Below are 22,393 nucleotides of genomic sequence, written 5' to 3' on the forward strand. Positions count from 1 at the left end.
TTAAAGACACAAAATCAGTATCTTGACGAGATTTCTTCTATGACCAGACCACAGAACATATAAAAGAGGTCTCCTTTTTTATATGTTTTGTGGACCAGACCATGTTATTCTTGTTGAAGAGTAGTACAAAAAACGAGATGGAATAACTGCAGAAATGGAAGAGTTCATAATAAGAGTCAGAGATAATGAAAGTGATTCTTACTCTTCATTCGCGGCTGAACTATAAATTATAATATTACTTAAAACACAATATTATAAAGATGAAGAGTTGTTGCTGAGTTGTTGTTCGTAAGAGAAAATAATAAATAAAAGTATCAAAACAATATTTCCAACTATAACCTGTTGCCATATGATGATTTTTTGAATTTGCCGCCTTTTTCCAGTCTCATCTTTCGTTAGCCAGACTCTATCAAACCTAAAATTTCAACTTCTATCAAATACCAAATACATAATATAAAAATAATTTATTATGTAACGATACAGTTTTATTTCTCAAAAATTTACAAATTTTATATTTTTTCCATCCGTTGTATTATTTCCCTGATTTGAATTAAATAAAAATAATAAAATCCAAGATTTTGAGTGGATTTTGATTTTGTACAAGTGGTCATCACTCATCTGTCAAATGTCAGTTATCATTGTCAATTGTCATTGTCAATTTGTGCACTTCAACGATATCGAATTGGAAATATCATTATATATTAAATTAGATACAAAATTTTTTCAAGCAATATTTTTAATTGCACTTTGCATTGAAATTTAATTTTACCTATATCATTTATCGAAACACATAATTAAAAACACGAACAGTTTGGAACAGGGACGTCACTATGGATAAATTGTTTAGGGATAATTCACTTGAAGAGTTTACAGTAGTAAGTTAATGTAAATAAATACATTTTTGAACTCATTTCATTCTTTTATATTCTTTTATGCTTTTTAGGAGTGCGACAAAATTATAAACCATTTGTTTGACCACGAAGATTCAGTGCATCATAGTAACAAAATGTTATTTAATTCAGTAAGAAAAGAAGTACGCGACATGATTTGTAATACATGCTGTGATTTAAATAAAATATCAAATTGTTTGAACGACAGTGGATACGAGGAAGAAAAAGTTAATTATTTTTTATCAGCAGTAGAGAAGAAAAAGAACGAGTTGCTCTACTTAATACTCCTTCATCATAATAGTAAACAAGGTGAAACAGTGGCTTTATTTGATTGCGCTCTTAAACTTGTTTGCGGCACCAGTGAGTTGAAGACCTTGAAATATCCAATTCTTCAGCTTGCTTTAACAACTTATAATAATACCGAACAAAAACAGAGATTGTACGATGTTGATAAAAATATGTTAGGGAAACTGATTGATCTTTTAGAAATTAGTAATTTAAATTAATGAATCAAACAATTGTGTTTCATTTAAATTCTATTTATAAGAATGTCCACTACCATTTTTTTTTTGTGTTATAGATATGTTACTATTCAACAGTTCTCAAAGTGCCACTTTCATCTACTTATAATAATATAATCTTCTTAATATTATTGGAATTTTATTAAAAGCAGCATGATAGATAAATCCCACTTTAGGTTTGAAATAAATGCTATGGGCAGAGATAATATAATACTACACCAGTGTGTTACTATAAAAAATATCCTTCTACATAATATGTATATATAACTAGCTTTCCCCCCGCGGCTTCGCCCGCGTTTTCAGAGGAAAACCCGTTCCCATAGGATTTCCGGGATAAAACCTATCCTATGTCCTTTCTCGGGTATCAAAATATATCTATACCAAATTTCATGCTAATTGGTTCAGTAGTTCAGGCGTGATTGAGTAACAGACAGACACACAGAGTTACTTTCGCATTTATAATATTAGTATGGATTATGCGAAAGTTTGGGAGGCTGGATGGATGTTTGTAACTCTAAACTCTTCCATGAAAATACGACAGTCTACAAGACTGATTTAGACTAAGCTTTACAGTAAGTTCAGTCGGACCAGTAGTTCCTGAGATTAGCGCGTTCAAACAAACAAAATCTTCAGCTTTATAATATTAGTATAGTATAGATACTCTGTTCTTCTACACAATCATGTTTATATTTTTTGGAGAAAACATGTATCTGAAAATAAAAAGACTGATACTGTTTTATAAATTTATTTATAAGAGACATTCACACATCAACATCATCTTTCCTCAGTACATGACAAATAGCTTAATTTAATGCAATTTACATGTGCCAAATTATTAGATACTTAATAAAAATTTACAATTCATGAGCAGAAACAATTTTCTAATGAACATTTGTGATGATTGGTTTTATCACAAAATATGACACAACATAATATTTAAAACGATTATCGATAAACAGCTGCCTCAATATAGGTACTTATACATCTGCAAATCTGCAGATGATTTCACGGCGCCGCGGCCGCCGCCGACAGATGTTTTGTAAATGCAAATTACTTTCGTATTTAATGATCTTTATAAAACAGGATATTTCCAAAAATAGAAATCACAGTGTGTATAATCACAGACTGCTTTAAAATATTACAACAAAAAAAAAGTCTACTAGTCTTTTTGTATTTAATCACTAAAATTGTATAGTATCATCAATCAAAAATGTCTGCCATATAACGGAATTCTTAACTTATGAGCAAAAAATATTAAACTACACAGACTTGTGTTACATTTGATATGGAATGTCTCACTCATATTTACTGCTAATATACTTGAGATAATACCTGACCTCACTCATGCATGTGTCACTTCAAAAATTTATAGAAACATATAAAATTACAAAAATGTTTAGGAAATAATTATGTGGGCACAGATTACTGTAAAAATGACACCATAATAATTGTATATTAATATCAAACCTTACATAATATAATCTAATTGTATGTATGAGGTGGAATAATCTACTTGCAGTGTGTTCGCACTGCATTTACTAACTCGTTACAAGTTCTACACATCTAAATATCATATAATTAATTGTAGTCTGTATATGCATAAAAATTGTATAGTTTAATCGAAAAACTTGGCCGCCATCTTCCTACATTCAAAATTTAAAAATTGTAGCCACATGTCTAATATCAATCAATTTACAATTACACGATTTACGACGAGAAAAATCCTAACCATATCTCACTTGCCATAGGAGCGAACTATCAATACATTCCATTTTTATACTTGTATCAAAGAGAGCTCAATGCAACCTAAATTTTACAAACTTATTTAATAATAAAATAATAGGACAATTTTAACACAAGTGCATAGATACAAAATATATTTAAGAAAAATAATTAAATTTTATACTTTATTACATCATAACAATATATGTTGTTCAAAAAGTAAATCATATGCAACAAAATATTTCGAAAGGGCAATGAATTACATTTGTGAATAATTCATATTATATAGTTATATACATAAAATTAAAAATGTATCAAATAATAAAGAGGCTTTCAGTGGTCTCACATTGAAAGCTGTAACGATCAAATTATATGTTATTAAGTGCATATAATGAATAGCTTTTCATCAATAAAGCCATAACATAATCAGAGTCCAAGCGCTTGATCTGTCAAGCTAACCTATTATACAACAAATATATATTATAAACATATGCTTTACATCGGTAATATTCATAAAATTAGACATATCAGGATTGCGACTACATTCAGTATATAAGTATAATCATTATATTTGATCTCAAAAACGCGCCGAAACGTCATTTCAATAGTGTTTAATTAATATTTTCTAATAAGCTAGGAAAATAATAAACCAATTACGCAAACTATTTAAGGAGAGTGTATCGCCAAACGTCACAACTAATACCCCTGTAATAATGGCACCAACTTATCGCACCGTATACTGCCTACATAACTTTGTTATTGTATATAATTATAAAAGATCGATTCTAGCGATTTCAAATTGTATAAAATCTTAATTTTACATAAGCAAGCACGCTAAACTTAAACTATAAACATTCTATATGAAGGTCATATTCCAAACTGAAATCCATGTTTACAATAAAATTCAGTCGAACTTAGTTCGATATTACACCACAGTACTAAAGGGAAATAAATTACTTATAGGCTCTTTTTAGACGTTTGTCTCCTGGACCATGATGTACCGCGGAGTAGAGTTAGTTGGCCACCGCCACGTCGGTTGTCGTTTCCTGCAATATCACAATTGATTTATAGGGATAGTGCATGAATATACCGTGTCGTAAACAATTTTAGTACCTAGCTTAAAATATTATGTAAATGGGTCGATCAACTTTTAATGGTCTGACGGTACATGCATCATGTCCCTGAACGATAATTAATAAACATGAAATCATAAAGAGTTAAATTGGTTTTAATTATATTCCTTTTAATATTTTCTAACATTAGTGAACAATATTTTACTTGTTTTATTAATTTGTGCGTAGTTTCATGGTTGTCCAGAGACTAAATGCAATTTTCCAGTACTATCACATTTGTCCCCAAGCTACATTGCATTAACAAACTTCGCATCACGAACACATACTATCACGACCATAAATACCAAATACACTTCTTGTTTCAGTTCATGATTATTGACATAAAAACATACAAATAATTTTTTTTTATTGGATATAAATACGATTTTCAGGCATTTTACTTTTGTCCCCATAAATCATCTACATGGCACAGGTCTCACAGACAACCGTAATTTAGTTATGGAAACAAAACACAGATGGCGCGGTAGATTCCTAAACAACAAGCTAAACACAATAATTAACTGTCGGGCTCAAACGCCATTTTGATTTGTATAAAATCACGGCAACAGTCGTCCGAGCGACGTTGGTGAGTGTGGGGTGGCTTTATTGTCAGTCCGTCAGACAACTGTGATTAAAACATAAGTACTTGATGCATTGTTATCAATTATACTACACGAGATGCGCTTTCGTCTATAATTTAGTGTGAGCTGAGATTAATATATAAAATAACAATAGTATTTGCTTGGCGGCCCAAAATTATAAAAATGTCCCGCGGACAACCAGTCACTTGGCCAACCAAAGTGGTTGTACCATGGATAATTAGGTTGTCCCTAGGACAATAATTATATAAAACTGATACTTTAACAGTTAAATAGTTCATGTTTTGTTTATTACTCGGCTGTTTCGGGAAAACATTTTTATTACGCGATTTTATATCTAGTTTAATTGTAATTTTAACATTTCAAAAATCAAGACGCTACTACTACAACTAAGATGTCCCCATATGAAAATCACATTATACTTCATTCATTCAGTTATATCGAGAATCAGTTCATTTTAATTAAGTAAAATCAATAATGCGATACGTAACAACCTCGCCTTAATAGTTTTTTTGTAAAAAATATCACTATTTCCGCTTTACTGAAACTTTTTTATATATGAATTATGAAACATTATTTGGTTGTTCAAAAGACATCATTCGTTTCAATTTTAATAAAAATATTTCGTATTTTGGGTGTAAATAGAACAAATATCAAAATATTATTAATTATTTAATATAAGATAGAAGAATTTGTTTTAATTCTTAAGGGAATTTAACATTTAAAAAAGTACTATTGTGTAAGTTGTCCAAAGGACATTATTTCCCGTGAATAGATCGGTTCGTGAAGTTAAATCCACAAATGTATTTAATCAACATCACTGCTGCTTATATAATCTTAATCTACGAAGAATTATCTTCTAAATGAAATAGTAAAATGCTGAAAATTAAGTTAAAAAAAAATACGAGAAAATTATGAACGGGACCTTTAAAAATTGATTGACCCAAATATATTGAGGGCTTTATCAGAATATTGAATTAAAAAACTTATTGTTTTAACTATTTTACAAAAAAAGGAAATATTTACCATTTCTGTTTTTAACTCAGGGACAGTTGGAATCTCAGGAATTAAGTCCGCAATTTTATCGGCGATCGGTAGCGCTTCCTAAAATTAAAATGAAATTGAATATCTTAAAATAACAAACATTTTAAACCCGCGAGGAAACACACTATATATACAATACACATGTTAGACAGAAAATAAATACCAAAAAGTCAGATTTTAACACATTATTTCTACACTGTACAAAATTTACATTGGCTTAAATTTAACGGCAAGAAACTGCATTGATTATGCAAAAATGGTAATAGAGTAGCAAAATGTGAATGGCTGAGATTTTAATAGCTATAAAATACGAAACGCGAATGATAAACCTTCATGATAATACCTTATATTCTCAAATAAAATTTCCGTTAGAAAAAATTTAAGAGCTTATATTAAACATGATATCTTAACTAAAAAGTGTTCAAATACAAAATGGTGCAAAAGAAAATATGAAAACATGAATAACATATCATTACATTCATACAAACCAGAAAGCATTAAATTAAACTAATAGCGGGGAGCACACAAACATGCACGTCTACAGAAAGCGTCGCATCGCACGGGACGGGGGAGGTGGGGAAGGGAGCGAATGTACATGAAGACAGTGAGGTTGAATTACATCGATCCGTCTCTTCCTGTTATTGACGTTTCACACATGCTGAGAGAGAATGCTCATGAACTAAAATACGGGAACCGTTAACGATACCAAAATGCTCCAAATACTAATCCTCTACAAGGGAAAGTCCGTCGTATTCACCTGAGCGTCGTGCAGCGGCGGCGCGGCGGGCGCCTGCGCGGGCGAGCCGGCGCCGTTGCTCAGCGCCTCCCCGTTCCCGTTCATCACCACTTCATTGCTCTCTATGACGTCCGCGATCATCTCTTTGGCTTTAATCTTCAGGCTCTCGGTGTCGCTCATCGCCTCCGAGCAGCGTTCGTTTATCTCGTTCTGGGAAATAACGCTCACGTCGACTTCGGGCTCTTTTAATTCACAAATTCCACTGTCCTGTTGGACGGGTGGCGTTTCGGCGTCGCTGGTGCCGTTCATCAACTCTTCGGCCGGCGGCGGCAGCGACTCTTGTTCCTCCGGTGCTACTTCCACTTCGACGGGCTCAGGGAGGGGCATTTCATTTTCTAATTCGGGTTCGTTTTGCGCGGCGGGTTCGGCGACGACGGGAACATCACTGACATTTTCTTCTACTGTTTTAATAGAAACTTCGTGATCTTCCTGACTCGGCAAACTATCGAGGGCCCCTTCGTTAGCTGCACACTGTTCGATCGTGTTTACGTCCGTTTTTGTTTCGGTCGAATCGTCTAACGGGGCGGGGGGTTCGACAGCTTCGATTTCGACATTAGCTTGAACGGTTTCGGTGCTTGAAATTTCTGTAGGAACTGTGTCATTTGTATTATCGTTATTAACGGGAGATTCATCGGCGGGTGCGGGTTTTGTGATATCGGCATTGTTAGCGATAGAAGCGTCTGCGAGTTCGGGAGCCATAGTGGTGGCGGCGAAGGAAGCCACAGACGAGGGAGGGGGATTAGCGGGAAGTGGTGGAGGCGTGGATTCTATCAAAGGCGTTTGGTCAACACAAACCTCTTTTGTGACAGGAATTTCAGGAGCTGGCACCGTTTCTTCGGTGGTCTCCACTTTATTCTCTTCGACCTTGTTTGAATCAATCTCAGGAACTTCGGGCTCATCCTTTTTAGATTCCTCTAACGAAAGTCCATTCACTGGCAATTTTTCAGGTTCGACTTGGATTTGGGGCTCCGGCCTTACGTCAGTCTCACTCTCATTTTTGGTCTCTTCGATGATTGGAGTTTCTGTTTTTGGAGACTCAGGAGTGCTACTTCCATTCGTAAGTGGTTCTGTCACTGGGGTTTCTGGTGTCTTCTCATCTTTGTTTTCACTTTCCGATTTAGTTTCCTCAGCGACTTCAGGTGTAGTCTCTGCAACCTAAAAACAACGGAGTTTTTAATACAATCATAAGTGCCTGACTTGACATGACTTTCGCGATAGGTATGAAGCTTAATGTAATCAGTCATGAAATAAAGTTATAAAAAAAATCATTGATAATTTTACAATAAATATACCATAACATTGGCCATTGCAATGGCAAGATGATGTGTAGCACGTTAAGAATCAATGAAGAAACTGACATAAAGCTTACAAGCCCTCAACATTTAATAGTAAAATCTGTAATGGTTGACTGATTGTCGTATACATTGTGAACCTCGTTATACATCAATGATCTGATCAGTCACCCTAATCAAAATATTGAATTGCGTCCCTTTACAGGGCTGATAAATTAGTTTTTAATGTAAGTATGTATTTTGAAGCGAAATTAACATTTTTAATGTTTAATTAAAATAAGTTTCAATTAGTTAGGTAGGTAACCTCCATTACAGAAAAATACACTTCCCCATTTCAAATAACCTAAAAAATTAAATCGTTATAAAGTTTAATCAAAATAAAGTTTTCTTTGTAATGAAAGAAGAAAAAATTCTTGCAGTGGAAGAAAGAATGTAATACTTTCCATTCTGAGTACGTTAATCAGTTTCCAGTTCTTTATATGTATGTACAACCGCAAAACTGTAGCAATAAAATGATACACGGCTACAAGGTCGCCTTTGTTTACAGGCATGGAAATACTCCAAGAACATGATATTTAATAATTGATAAAGTATTATTTATACATGATCAAGGAGATATTGTATGAGTTAAGCCATCTTCAGTCTCTAAGATATAAAATTGTTGACGCCTTCTTACTGAATTAGATAACTTTGAATTCAAAATTTTCCAACATACATAGCCACATTTCCTGTATGGATACCGGAACAAATCATTATAGGATAGGCATACAAATCTATCAGACACGTATCTTCAGCGCTTGAACTTTAATATTATGTATAACTGTTTGTATCCTGTCAGCGGATTATTGGCGAATGTAACGTTATTCATGCAGTAGACACTAGATTCTAATCAAATTATTTCATAATGTCTACCAGCCACAAATAAAGTTAACATAAATAGGATAACATGTAAGTTGCTTTTATTTCTAATTTAAATATAAGTAAGCTAAGTATTCGCACATAGAATAGCCAACAACTGACGTATAAAATAAAAGATAGAAACGTAATCACGTAGATGAATGATTTCAGTATTTCCCCTGTCATGAAAAGCAAGGTTAACGAAAGCATTGTCCGAAACGAAAGCAAATTAAAAACTCCCGGACAATACATCCGACAGGCAACCGGCGTGCACAGGAAACAACGTTTTGTTTAAATGACGCTACGTGTACATCTATCTATTGTATTTATTTATACATTATGCACATTTTTATAAGCCTTTTACCGTGACCACCGTTACGAGAAATAATATACATTTACTATTTGGGGACAAAGAGAGCTCCGTGACGCTCTTCATTTAAAAATAATTTGCAAACATTAATAATAGGTACATAATAAAGTAAGTCAAAATTAAAATAACCACAAAGCATTCTCTGCTTCTTAAATCTTAGCTTTTAAAGCAGTACTTACGTCACAATGTAGACATTAACGACATTATAAGGTCTAGTTTTAACTCCAAGTTTTTAAGGCGGAGATCGCAATCTACAATTAATTATTTATCGATCGCACTTGACAGTGTCAAATGACAAGTCGAAAACTTCGCACCCTATTATATTCACCCTTTCCTTAACACCAATGTTTGGGGAAAAGGGAAGCTCAATTAATTTGGCACTACAATTTCTCCATTATAAGGCGGTTACTTTGAGTGATGTTACAACAACATGTTATTTTAAAATAACTAACTCTCATCAAATCCTCAAAGAATTTAAAATATACCTAAATTTTACAATAACAAAACGAAACATGATAAGAATAATTATGTGAACAAGCCGTGTTTCGGAACTGATTTCTAAAAGCATGATTGTAACACCGGATTTTATATTTTCATGTTTTCCTTCTAATCACGGGTGTAAATCAAAGGAACGAATTAGTAGTAATTTCGATAGTTAATGTTCATAGGCGTTCATTTATCCGCCTGATAACGGTAAACTGGGTGAGTCACCAACACCGCAAATAATACAATTGCTTTCTGGCTATGGAAGCGATTTTCCGCTCTACAACAATGCGTGCCTATTTGAAGTGTAGATGTTTGTACTCGCTTGCTAATTAAAAAATAAACCTAGTGCAAGCCTTTGTTAACATTTTCAAATATCCTTTTAATGTTCCGTGCCCAAAAATATCACTGTAGGCCAATTACGTGTATCACTGTAGGCCAATATTACGTGTCAGGTAGCGCAAAATTCCATATTGAGCCATACTGTAAGTATGGCTCAATATGGAATTTTACATAAAAAAAAATATTTATTTATTATATAAATATTTATTTATTTATTATATAAATATTTATTTATTTCTGATTCCTTACAGCTATTCTCACAATATTTACAATGAAAAGGAATTCCATTAATAGAATTATTATAAAAATACATGTGACAAAGAAAATTGAGTAAGAAAGTAAGAGGAAAAGATATACGTTAAAATAATAAACAAAAGTGAAAAGACATTTGTGATGAGTGTAGGTGTAGGAATGGTGTGTAGTCTGTTGTGAGTGAGTGAGTGACTGAGTGAGAGTATGTATGTATAATGAATCAAAATTATCTCAAAGAATCATTGCTGTCTTCAATATCTACAAAGGCCGGTCCATAAGTGCACAATACAAGTGCAATTGCAATACCTACACAACCATCAGGACGGCTTTTGTACAATCTTGTCGCATATACGCGAAAAGGAGGTTAATGTTTTCGAGTAGGCAGAGCGGCGCGGCGGTAAGGAGCGCACCATTAGAGTAACGACATAAGTGGCGGGCACAGAGCACTCATCGTGCGAACTGCGAGTTGTGGCCGCAGACCACGGCCCTGGTGCGACTCGCATCGAAAATAAATAACGGAGGTGATAGCAGTATGCAGTAGCATCTCGGCCGGTCCAGACAGACGCACTACTATCAAATAACTCATAGCAACTTGCGCTCTCGCTATCTGAGGTTGTCGCCCTGTCTTGGCACCGATTACACCAATCGCTGGTCGGCTATCGAGTTACTACCTTCAGAGAGACAGTTACGGTACTCGACGTTTAGGTACAAAGTACAAAACATTAATTGGAGCATGAAAATATAAGGTCTATACATATTTACCTACTGTATATTCTAAACATTACTACCTACACCCAAGTTAAAGTACCTAGTTGCCGATAATAAAGAGATTCTACATTAAGACTAAAGCTGCAGACTTTATGCATTTCTTGATTTCTATCAGATTCAGGAATAGGTGTGACGAGTATAAGTAAAATTTAATTATTTCCATATTTTTTAATAACTCGAAATAATTTTAATTTATAATTTATTTTCCTCATATTTTTTGGGTTGCCTGGTAGAGATCGCTGCCAGCGATAAGGCCGCCTACTGTACATTGATAAATTTATTGTTAAATTTATATAATGTATCTTATATGGTGTACAATAAAGAATTTTTCATTCATTCATTCATAATTTAAAGGAATTGCAAGAGTAGGTAGTGTCTCCTCTATTTATTTACTTTTTGTTTTATTTGGTTTCAGAAATTAACCAACTTCTTAAAAAAACATCTATAACATTTCAAATACACACACTGTACCCAATACACACAATAAAAACGCTCTACTCACAAGCCTCAGTACTATCGCATCCAGACAAAAATAGATAGTGACTTAATGGGACAACAATGGTCAATTTAATAGTCCCTCGTACGTTCCCACAAGAATGCCAGATAACAAAAAAAATATTCACATAACAATAGCCGTCAATAGGAAATGGAATCTTCCTTGTTATATCAAAGCTCCATTCAACGGTTGTATTATGAAAATACGACAGATGAGCCGTCGTGGACACGCCATTTGGTAAACATGCAACTTGAACTGTTGAGTCGGGTTACTTCGGTGGCAAGTTTTGATACACATACATACGTTACTTATATAAGTAGATCATTGTTCATGCGATGCCGTTCTAACAAACACACACGGCTAAACCGGTCCCGCTTAACGATACCGACTAGCACTCTTAAATAATATTCTGGGAAGATAATAAAACTTATCTATATCTTGCATAAAACGTGATTACTTTGTCTGATTTCATACGACGAAGTTCACAATTTGGCATAAAAAGCGGAGCACAGGTCTTTAATCATAGCTAGTCCAATAGCGTTAAACGAAACTTAATAAAAGTTTGTAAGTAGTAAGTACATATCTAAAATGCTATCGATTCAGACGGTTAACGTGGTTTAGCACCAAACGTAAAGATACATTTTTGTTCCATAATTATATAAACAGATCACTTTCTGGAATAGGCTACCATTTTTAAGGTTACTACAATGATGCCGGCTCTTAACTAGTGGGTAAAAAAAGAGTACCTATAGGAAACGATAAAAATAACTCTAAGCTTATTCAATGTTCATAATAGCAACGTCACAATTTTACTAAGCTTCAGTGATTGTAAACTCTGGGTTTCAATTTTATAGCCAAAATTATTCTGGACTAGGTATACTAAAATTTAATAAATGTACTTAAAGTTTTTTAGATAATTCGTTTATTGATTGTGTAGAATGTAGATGATAATATTAATAAAAATTAAGAAGTGTTTAAAAAAGGGCTGAAAAATAATTGAACATGTGGGAAGGTATGCGCATTCGTACACGGATAGTTTGCAATCGGACCGGCCTTCGTCCCCACGCCCACTGCAAGCCTCGCAAAACCTGCCCCGCTCTGCTAATTTTATTTTGCACTTAACAAACGTGTTTCAAAACATTCTCTGCTTAGACGCAAACACGAGAAGAGATTTTAAACGTTATTGTATCATCGCGTCCAGCAATCTTATCGAGAAATATCACCATCGAATAGAAAAATATTTCAACCTTATCGATTGAGTCAATTCGTTTTTAAAATTCAAACGAAACAATACCAATAGCAATAAGTAGAAAAATTATACAAGCTTCGAAGCTTCCATTTAATGGCAAGACGCAGATAAAAACTTATATAGGTTATTGCTAAAGCATGTCCAATCTCCTTGTGGGAGTGTAAGCTCATGAGTGCTAATGACCGTACATCAACACGTGTTGTGGGGAATGAGACATAAACACAATAACGTTATACGTAATATGTAAACGTACTCACGCCCGTAAACGTTACGGCTATTTTATTTTAAGCTATAAAAGGAACATCAAAGTACATACAATAAAATTTTTAATGCCGCGGCTGGATCTTAATATCTTGTAGCGTAAATTAATTGACGACCCACTTGGTTTTAATTGAGTTGACAAACATTTATATGAAACGAGAGCTTTATACAATACCTACACATTCCGACTAGATTGAATAATGTATATCTTACACTTGCGACGTTTAAACATTACAAACAGATGTCCCATTTCAATAGTTTACTGGAAAGACGACTTTCAGATGCAGCCGATTTTAGTATGATACAGAATGTTTGGGGCGCAAGTTATCCTCACCCAACCGGTTCCATTCCTAGCGCTGGAAGGCCAGTACGGTCGCAGGTACCGACGAGTACGTATGGTCATCAATGAACTAATGCATGGTTAACGGCACGATATCGCTAAGACAATGGCGGCTCACGTTTTGGTTAGCGCGGATATAGAGGCACTTTGAATCATAATGTGCATTGTTCGCGCCGCGTCGCTTCGGGTGCAATGCACTACGTCGCAATGGATACTTGTCATAGAAATCGTCGGTTTCTATCCGATGAAACCGCAAGGTTACTCTCAAATAACGACCCAAATCGATATTTAAATTTTAATTTGTATTCAAATTTATGCGTGTAACAAATTTTGACGTCACGAATTCATATTTATTTGCAACGCAAAATTTCAATCCACTTTACTCGAAGGAGCTACAAAGATGTAAGCACCAGACATAGAAAACATGTTCTCAAATGCCCTCGTAACTCTTGAAAGCGATTTCACGACATCGATAACTTTGCGAGAGGTCAGTGACTTCGGCAATATTCATCACGAATTTAATTAAAGATTACGTTTAGTCATTCAACGCAGAAATTTTAATATTATTCCTGTGTGTAAACACAGTAGGTATGCAAAACGAAAGTGGGTCATGTCAGTCCAATAATGGATTGTATGGATGGAGTCATTGCAGCGAGGGTCCGGCGAATGTTAGCTGCATTGTGCCTACGCTACGTTCTAAGACGTAAACAGAATACGAATGAACCGTTCCGCAGAGCGGTCGAGAGCTAGAAAGTTATTGCTTCAAATACAATTGTAAATATCATCATGTTCTTCGAAGTGATATTTAATTTACCGCAACCGAGTATTTCGGATATAATTAATTCACGTTATCCCTCCGACGCGTATAGCGTGTTAATTACATATTCACATCGGAAACGTCGTCATTTAATTTGCTGTTAAATTTATCAAATATTGCGCCTTAGGCCTTGCTCTACATTAAGTTCAGATGTGCTGAATTATCGCACAATGTCAGCATTATTTTCTTTTAATCTATTAATTGCATTCATGATTACTTACTACTGTTATTTTTATTATGCCTTTTTAGGGCAGTATTTATTATAAGTATATAAAATTTATGTATAATTTTTAGCAAGTTGTCTTTATCCCTAGTTATAAAGTTATAAAAAGTTTTCTGTTAACTATCTTTTTTTTCTATTTTATTGGTACTTAGAAAGTCGTCTGACTTCATTCTGTAAACTTGTAATGGTTTCTTTCTCTTGCAGCTTTTGATAACATTCAAATACTCTTCAGCAGTATAAATTCTGTCATGATATTTGAGTCAATTTTAGAAAAATCTGTATCGTTTGGGAGAAACGTGTGGCCTGATTTCAGATACTTTGAAAGTCAGCTCAAATATCATGACAGAATTTGTTGATGGTTACGGAGATGGGATTGATTTTCCAATTGAATATGAAAATGATAATTCAGTTAAAGCAAAATATATAGAAATTACTTAATTTTAATGAACTTAAAACTTGAATATCTCAAAACTAAGTCTATGCGGGGTGGATACTTTCCGTTTAACTATGTCCAAATATACTTAAGTCGTTTAAAATTTGGATGGATTCAGAACAAAATTTTCAAATGGGATATTAAATATTCATTTCAGCAACATTTTTAAAATATACATTTGTAAGAAAGTGAAAGCAATAAAAAACATAACTTTTGGGCTGATGAAACTATTATAATCGTGAAAAAAAAACTGTTCAACTAGAATACACAATATTATCAGTAAATAAAGGGTCATTCTGAATATGTAGAGTGAAACATATGAATAAGATAAATACCTAATTGCTTATTAGTTCAATTATTCACTTGATATGACGAGACCATAAAATATTTCCTCGTTGTTTATGACTTCACATTACTCTTAGAGGATCGGATATGACGTAGAGACAAATATGGTTCGCTATTTCTCGTTCAGTGAATGACTGCAATTCTTATCTTAATAATCACGTATACATAATATGCGAAAGTTACGATGATAGTCAACTATTTGACAAAATTTTTATATTACCCTGATAGTCACTACAAATCTTACTTATTGCAACCACATTATTGATTAAAAGAAAAATTCCTACCTCTTCGGGAACTTTCTCTGGCTCGCCGTTAACTTTTGCCTCGTCGTCTTTTGTCTTCTTCTCTTGTTTGGGTTTGTCCTTTCTGCTGAAGCTGATCGACCTCAGCGACCATTTCTTCTTTACCTGGTTTGGTACATTTACTTTACAATAATTCAATTTCTTTGTTGTAAACGTCGCGAATTCCATACAACAAAGAAACCACAGCCATTAAATAGGAATAAAAGGATTTATTGTTTATAGTATCACTACTTTGACTACTATTCAATGGATGGATAGCGCACTGCGCAATCTACTACTATAAGAAGGCTTTATCTTATTTGGGAATGTTAAAAAAACTATCAACAAGCATATTCAAAGTTTTAACATTACTAGAACCCAAATTTAAATTTATAGTTTATTATTTAAAAATAATCGTGTTTAAAAACATATAAATAAATCTTAAGATATATAAATCTCGTGTCACAATGTTTGTCCTCAATGGACTCCTAAACCACTTAACCGATTATAATAAAATTCGCACACCATGTGCAGTTCGATCCAACTTGAGAGATAGGATAGTTTAAACATGTAGGTACCACGGGCGAAGCCGGGGCGGACCGCTAGTTATCTATAAATATTTAGTACATCAGCTGTTCTATCACCTACCTTCTCTTTCTTATTCTTCTTGCCGTCGTCGGGCGAGGGCGTGGTGTCCCCGTTCTCCGCTCTGGGCTCACTCTCCCCGTTCGTGACGGGCGCTTCCTTCTCCTTGTCACTCTCTTGTTCCTTGTTCTCTTTCTCTGTTGTTACGTCCTTCTCGATCTCCGGTGTGCCGCTGTCTAACTGCTTTTCCTTTTCCTTGAAACGAATTATTATTCTTCATTTTACGTTTGACTTAATCATTAATGCTCCGACACTTTTTTCATATACATAGTCTCATAAAATATATTCATGATCGTAACAAAACTAAATAGGCTTTGTCATTGTTAATTTTCGGCCCCGATCCAATATCCGTCGCGATTGTCACTATTGAATACAAACTATGCGGGCAGAGATAATTACGTATAATAAGTACATTTATTTTTTGTTGGCCTGTGGAATAAATGTTGTCGATGATTCACGTATTTTATGTATTGGGCATTAAGTGCTGTTAAATGACAATAATTATGAAATAAAAATAGAATAGAATATTGTGGTACAATATTATTAGCACCTACTAGGTATGCTTTAGAATTATGTACTTATTATGATCAGGATAATCATGCAATCTTTTTTTAGACTTTGGGGAAACAGCGAAGCGATTATTTTTATAATTTTAACTTTCTTAACACGTTCGCGGACAGTACTGGTTTACAGGTTGCAGCTACTGAGACACTACTTTTTTTCATACATTGCCCAGGGGCGTAGTGTTACAACACATGGTTAAAAAACCATATGATATGACAGAACGGATATAGGCGTAAACGTCGTAAGTACTCAGCGTCAGATTCATAGTCACCATCATCAGCAAATGGGTATGGACTCGATTCAGGGGTAGACGATGCATCAAACAGGTCTTGAAGACGTTTTTGTTCTTTTTCGAACGAGTCTCGAGACGCCATTTTCAAAAATATTCGTTACAAATTTAGTTAAACAAAATCGTGTTCACAACAAACAATAGCAACATAAATATGTTGTTTACATAAGCAACTAGACTTGAATTAGTACATCCAGTATGAGTAAAACAATTAAATTACGTTGGAAACAAAATACTCACTTTCTAAACAACAATTCACACGCGGCACGCGGGATCACCGCAGCGGCGCAGTACTCGACTAACCGTATGCAAACATGACGCCCACGGGCGTAGTGTGCGCGGGGAGAGGGGTAAAAAAATATGAATGTATGCGTGGAAGTACCTTCCTTTGACGAATTTTTGTAAATAATGCAGTGACAGTACAAAAGTCGTAATTATACCTGTGATGACAGTACAACATGCCGTTCTTTATGATAGTATGAAAAATCGCTCGTCGTTTGGCGTACTGATTTTATACAAGTAAAAACTGATACGTCGACAGACGTACTGTCGTATCACTTTTAGCTGTCTAGACGCCAGTGGTCGTTACTGTCCGCGAACGTGTTAATTTAATTTTGATTTGGAATTTACGTCTTTGTTTTGCCTATAGTGAAATTTCCTGAAAAGCATGTAACTCACGGGTGTCTCGTGGATGTGAGCGTCGCCGTTGGCCTGCGGCTTGAGCGCGTCGGCGTCAGCGAGCGGCTCCATCCGGCCCTCGCCCCCAGCGCCCGCCGCGGCCACCTCGCCGGCGCTCTCCGCCTCCTTGCCGCTTATGTCCACCGAGCGTTTGCTCTGCTTTGCGCCCATTCTTGCCGCTTATCTGACGCAACAACCGATACAAACTGACTTAACCATATCTGATATCATAGAATGCCCTTCGTGCACTAAATAGTAAACTGCCACTGGTAATTATTTTTATGGCAGTTGTTAATAAAAGTGCATCTACATTTAGAATCCATTAACGGGGTTTTTTTTATGTAGTGAGCGTAAACATAATTTGTAATCTTTTGAACAACTTTTCAACGAGTCTTATCTTAATTGTTGAATTATAAGAATGTTAATTATTATTGTTTTTGTTACCGTTCCGTCGTAGTGAAGTCAGTTACAAAAAGGTGAATCTGATTATAGAAAAGTCAGTGGGTTACGATGCCGAGAATGGGCTCAAAATAAATGTCTTCCTCGACTGAAATAGTATCAATTGAGTATGTGGCTATTATTATATGCGAGACTATTTTAGGATGAAAGTTTTATCGCATAGTAGTGTTTTAACGATTGTTATGAGCAGTGAAGTGGGAATGTGCTTTTAATTTCTAACGGCAAACATCTCAATCTGCTCTTCAATGCACTTTAAATAAATAGTAAATTATCTATAAATAGCCGGTCATTAGTCACGTACGGCTCTTATCACTAATGCACAAACATTAAACAATGACAAACGTATACATAACGTTTCGTACCTACTGTCGGGTCAATGTATGTAAACAGACATACAACATTCTACAAACCTATAAATAGTTAACAAAAATGGACGTTTCACTATAATTGGTATGTTTATTCAAAGAAAGTAATTTTGTAATAACTTTACAAACACTTGTCTGGGAATTGAAACACGTCTCCGGTTGAATGACCTCTGATACTCCCCTGCTTCTAACATTTTAAGCACTGTCAGTCAACCAGTTATAACGTAGTACAATAGGAGGCACTTTAGTTTTTGACTTAGTACTGTAAATCGACCTTGACGCGGTTCTATTCAAGGTCGTTCCGACCAGTCTGTAGAACCTATAGCCATCCGAAGACATGTTATTTTATTGCTATAGAAAGATTATCATATACCTACTCACCGAATGAGTGATATATTGAGAAAGATGATCAGCCGCACAAAGCTGCAGTCAGACATACATACATAGTATAAAACAAAGTCGCTGTCGTTGTATATCCGTCCCTATGTAGGTATAATATGCTTAGATCTTTAAAATTACGCAACGGATTTTGTTAGAGATTTTTTAAATAGATAAGAGTGATTGTCGAGAAAGATTTTAGTATATACATAAGGTATAGGTACATAATTTATTAGGTTTTAGACACAACGGGCGAAGCTGCGGGCGGAAAGCTAGTTAGTATATAAATAAATTAGATGGCAGAGTCACAGGGTGTTGTTGTTCCTTTATTCTTTTAAGTCAAGACATAGGTAGCAGATGGGGAATAGCCAATAAACAATAACGATTCACAGCTCTCTGGCATGACATACCTACTTATAACCCATTTTTGTTACCTATGCAACTTGCAAGATTACGCTGCAATTTGCATATATTGTTAAAATTTATTCAACATCAACATTATAATGTTAGGTGTATGTAGGTATGGATGTAATAAGTGTATGTAACAAAAATTGTAAGAATCTTGTGTAATTTAGCTAGTTCATGTTTCGTTGCTGCATGGTTACCGGTAAACCAATACAACGCAGTTGCGGATTTAAACCACAAGAAATTTAAGTACCTTCATAGGCAACTCAGTTCTGATGCTATGAGCAGGAAAATGATTACCTATAATATATAGGTATAAAATATAAAATATTAATACAATATTTACACCGCAAGTTTTTTTTTGGAATAGAATAAATATACAGGGTTTTTTGGAATACAATAAATATACAGGGTGTCCCACTATTGGTATACTAAGCGCGAAGGGACTTGTAGTTTTGCATACACTGATCACGTAAAAAATACAAATTACGCCAATTTTTTTTATATACCTAATTATAATCAAACGATAGCTCACGTGCGGGTAGCAAAATTGAGCGGGTTGCTTGTTAGGGGTGTACACATAGTATTAAGAATTCATCTATTTGTCAAAGAAATTCGTCTGGAATTTTATAAGTATTTTTTACGTAGGTACTCAGCGTATGCAAAACTACAACCTCCTTGGAGCTTAGTATACCGTTACTGGGACACCCTGTATATACATAGACTTGGGACTTCTGGTTTCAACACTAGCTGATATGTCCCTGATAGCTTATTTGACACTTTTTTCGTATACAGGGTGACTTGATATAGGTGTAATAGTTTTTGAGGTGAAAGTATAGCTCATTTGGAGTAAAAAAAGTAAACATTACCAAGCCGAAACTTATTAGTGTCAGAAATAGGTAGGTATTATTTGACATTTTAAACTTTTTTTGAAAACTTACCAAATTCGTAGGGAAAACGATAAAAAGTATTAAAAATCTGTCATAACTTATAATTTAAAAGTTAACAATTACTTTTGCAATTACATTTTATGATTTAAATTTTAATTGTAGGTAGGTACATACATATAATTTTTTTTTATAGCCTACTTATTACTTTTTGTCGTTTTCCCGATGATTTGGCAAATTTAAAAAAAATTTAAAGTTAAACCTACCTATTTCTGAAACTAATGTTTCGGTTAGGTAGGTACCTAGTGCTTGAAAACACGAAAATTATATTCCTACATTTTTACTAATTCTTATTTTCTAGTATACATATTTGTGACTAATTCTTATTTTCTAGGAAATTCATAATATGAAACATGTGCTAGGTTACTAATCTATAAATATGTATTCTTTAAAGAGCTATTATACTCATGTGGTCTCTCTTGTCATAATTTATTGATTACTTGGACAATAAAAAGGGTTAAGAATTAAGATTGACGGTTAACATTTTGTCCAGTATTATTATTTTACTTATCAACTGATTTTAAATATTCATTTATTCAACATAAACTTAGAATTAGAACATTATACAATAAAGCTTTAAACAATAACAAATAAAAAAATAAAGGCCGTAAGTAGGTACATATTTTGCAGGTTTCAAAAATCATTCGTAAATTTTTTTTATAAAATTTACGAACTTAAGTAGGTAGTTAGGTACTTAAGTACCTACCTATTTTATGAACACAATGTTAAGGATTAACCGCAGAGAGTTCTTTATGTGAGTTGTTAGTTTTCTTTGGTTGGAATCAGCTTTTATTGTTCAAATTATCGTAAGTACCTACATATTAAAAAAAAACTCGACATAATATTCGGAACATCCAAAATGATAAAACTAAAAATGTTACCTCCATTTTTAATAAAAAGCATTTTTATTAATTCAAAAATGAATCGATATAGGTATGTACTTAGGTCCTTAAAGAGTAAGGGCAGAGTAAGGATATAAAGGAAATTAAAAACGACGACATATCTCAGACAGGATTTACAACAAAATCCACGAGTAAGAGTATTCATCTTGTAATAATATGGCCACATTAGGGTGTTGTCCTGCATGGCAATTTATTGGGTTTAGTTGTGTCTCAAGGTTTGAATTGCTTCAAAAGTTTATTCGTAATAAAAAACTCAAAACTTATAATTTAATAGGCGAATGTCGATTTTGTGCTGTGTAAGCTGCAAAGAAGTATAAAACCTTTGTTTTATAGCTTGCATCGGTTGACTTACAACGATGATTCATCGTTCGATAAGTAAATGCAACGAGACTGGTATTCCCAGAAATATTTGTGAACCATACAAGTGAATAGTGATTAATGTGTATACAAAGAAATAAATTTGTCATAAATATAGTAGGTACCTACTAAAAATATTTACTTACTGAAATTAATGTTAAATTAGCAACTTCATAGAAATAAGCGTCCCAACATCAAATATTAATTATTAAGATAATAATTTGGTAGGTATATATTAGATGTGAATTTCAAGAAGATATGATTTTTAGAAATGAATAAAGCACATGGTTTTTGAGTAAATGACATGGGAATAAAATTTTAAAATAGCGACAATGTAACTGCCGGTGGGGCAAGTTCATTAAAATATGATGTATGAAAAAAATTTTTAGCCATGATGACAAAAACTCATATTAATTTAATGTTACCTTTTAACTTTCCAATCCGAAAAATATGGACAAAGATTAACACAGTCAAATATAACAAATATTTCACTTCCAGCACTCACAGCTTAACACAATATGGCGGCAGGACCGAATCTCCACCCACCGAGAACAAATTCAAAATTGAAACTTTGTGTGATTGGTCGCCAGAATCGCGACGCGTCATTCTAGGCAACATTCAGAAAATATCCTTTCGCCATGCGACAACTTGAAGAAAATTAATGGCGTCCTGAAATGCTACGTAAATGCATATTATGTAAAAAGTAATAAAAGAACACTATAAATATGTATTCAAATCATAATATTAGAAATAAAAAAATAGAAAATAGGTATTGATTAAAAAATATATAAATCATATTATTATATATAAAACGTCAGGTAAAAATATAAAATAATGTAAAGATTTCATTTTAGTCTGATTTATATATTAA

General features: G+C 33.9%; 2 protein-coding genes across 2 annotated transcripts; one reads left to right on the plus strand and one right to left on the minus strand.

The window, feature by feature from the left end:
* Nucleotides 1-667: 667 nt before the first annotated feature.
* On the plus strand, nucleotides 668-1,408 carry LOC149908859 (uncharacterized). The gene is made up of 2 exons (XM_090101578.1): nucleotides 668-875; nucleotides 944-1,408. Exons 1-2 carry the CDS (start codon nucleotides 831-833, stop codon nucleotides 1,394-1,396), a joined length of 498 nt encoding a protein of 165 aa, XP_089957704.1. The 5' UTR covers nucleotides 668-830; the 3' UTR covers nucleotides 1,397-1,408.
* Nucleotides 1,409-3,428: 2,020 nt separating this feature from the next.
* Nucleotides 3,429-22,108, minus strand: LOC149908860 (uncharacterized). The gene is made up of 7 exons (XM_090120437.1): nucleotides 21,948-22,108; nucleotides 17,710-17,893; nucleotides 16,182-16,373; nucleotides 15,537-15,659; nucleotides 6,646-7,839; nucleotides 5,871-5,948; nucleotides 3,429-4,179 (listed from the first exon to the last, which is right to left on the minus strand). Exons 2-7 carry the CDS (start codon nucleotides 17,878-17,880, stop codon nucleotides 4,147-4,149), a joined length of 1,791 nt encoding a protein of 596 aa, XP_089976563.1. The 5' UTR covers nucleotides 17,881-17,893; nucleotides 21,948-22,108; the 3' UTR covers nucleotides 3,429-4,146.
* Between the last annotated feature and the right edge of the window lie 285 nt (nucleotides 22,109-22,393).

Source organism: Colias eurytheme, chromosome 4 (genome assembly GCF_061535395.1).
Source record: "Colias eurytheme isolate Ceu_HAF_F1 chromosome 4, ilColEury1 Martin Lab GWU primary, whole genome shotgun sequence".
NCBI lineage: Eukaryota > Metazoa > Arthropoda > Insecta > Lepidoptera > Pieridae > Colias > Colias eurytheme.

What these genes read in the sequence shown, in the direction of transcription:
- LOC149908859 (XM_090101578.1), top strand. Translation starts at nt 831, where the DNA reads ATGGATAAATTGTTTAGGGATAATTCACTTGAAGAGTTTACAGTA. An exon ending in CACTTGAAGAGTTTACAGTA is followed by an intron (nt 876 to 943) that starts GTAAGTTAATGT and finishes TATGCTTTTTAG; the next exon opens with GAGTGCGACAAAATTATAAA.
- LOC149908860 (XM_090120437.1), bottom strand. Translation starts at nt 17,880, where the DNA reads ATGGGCGCAAAGCAGAGCAAACGCTCGGTGGACATAAGCGGCAAGGAG. An exon ending in CTCACATCCACGAGACACCC is followed by an intron (nt 16,374 to 17,709) that starts GTGAGTTACATG and finishes ATTCGTTTCAAG; the next exon opens with GAAAAGGAAAAGCAGTTAGA. An exon ending in CTGAGTTAAAAACAGAAATG is followed by an intron (nt 4,180 to 5,870) that starts GTAAATATTTCC and finishes GTGATATTGCAG; the next exon opens with GAAACGACAACCGACGTGGC.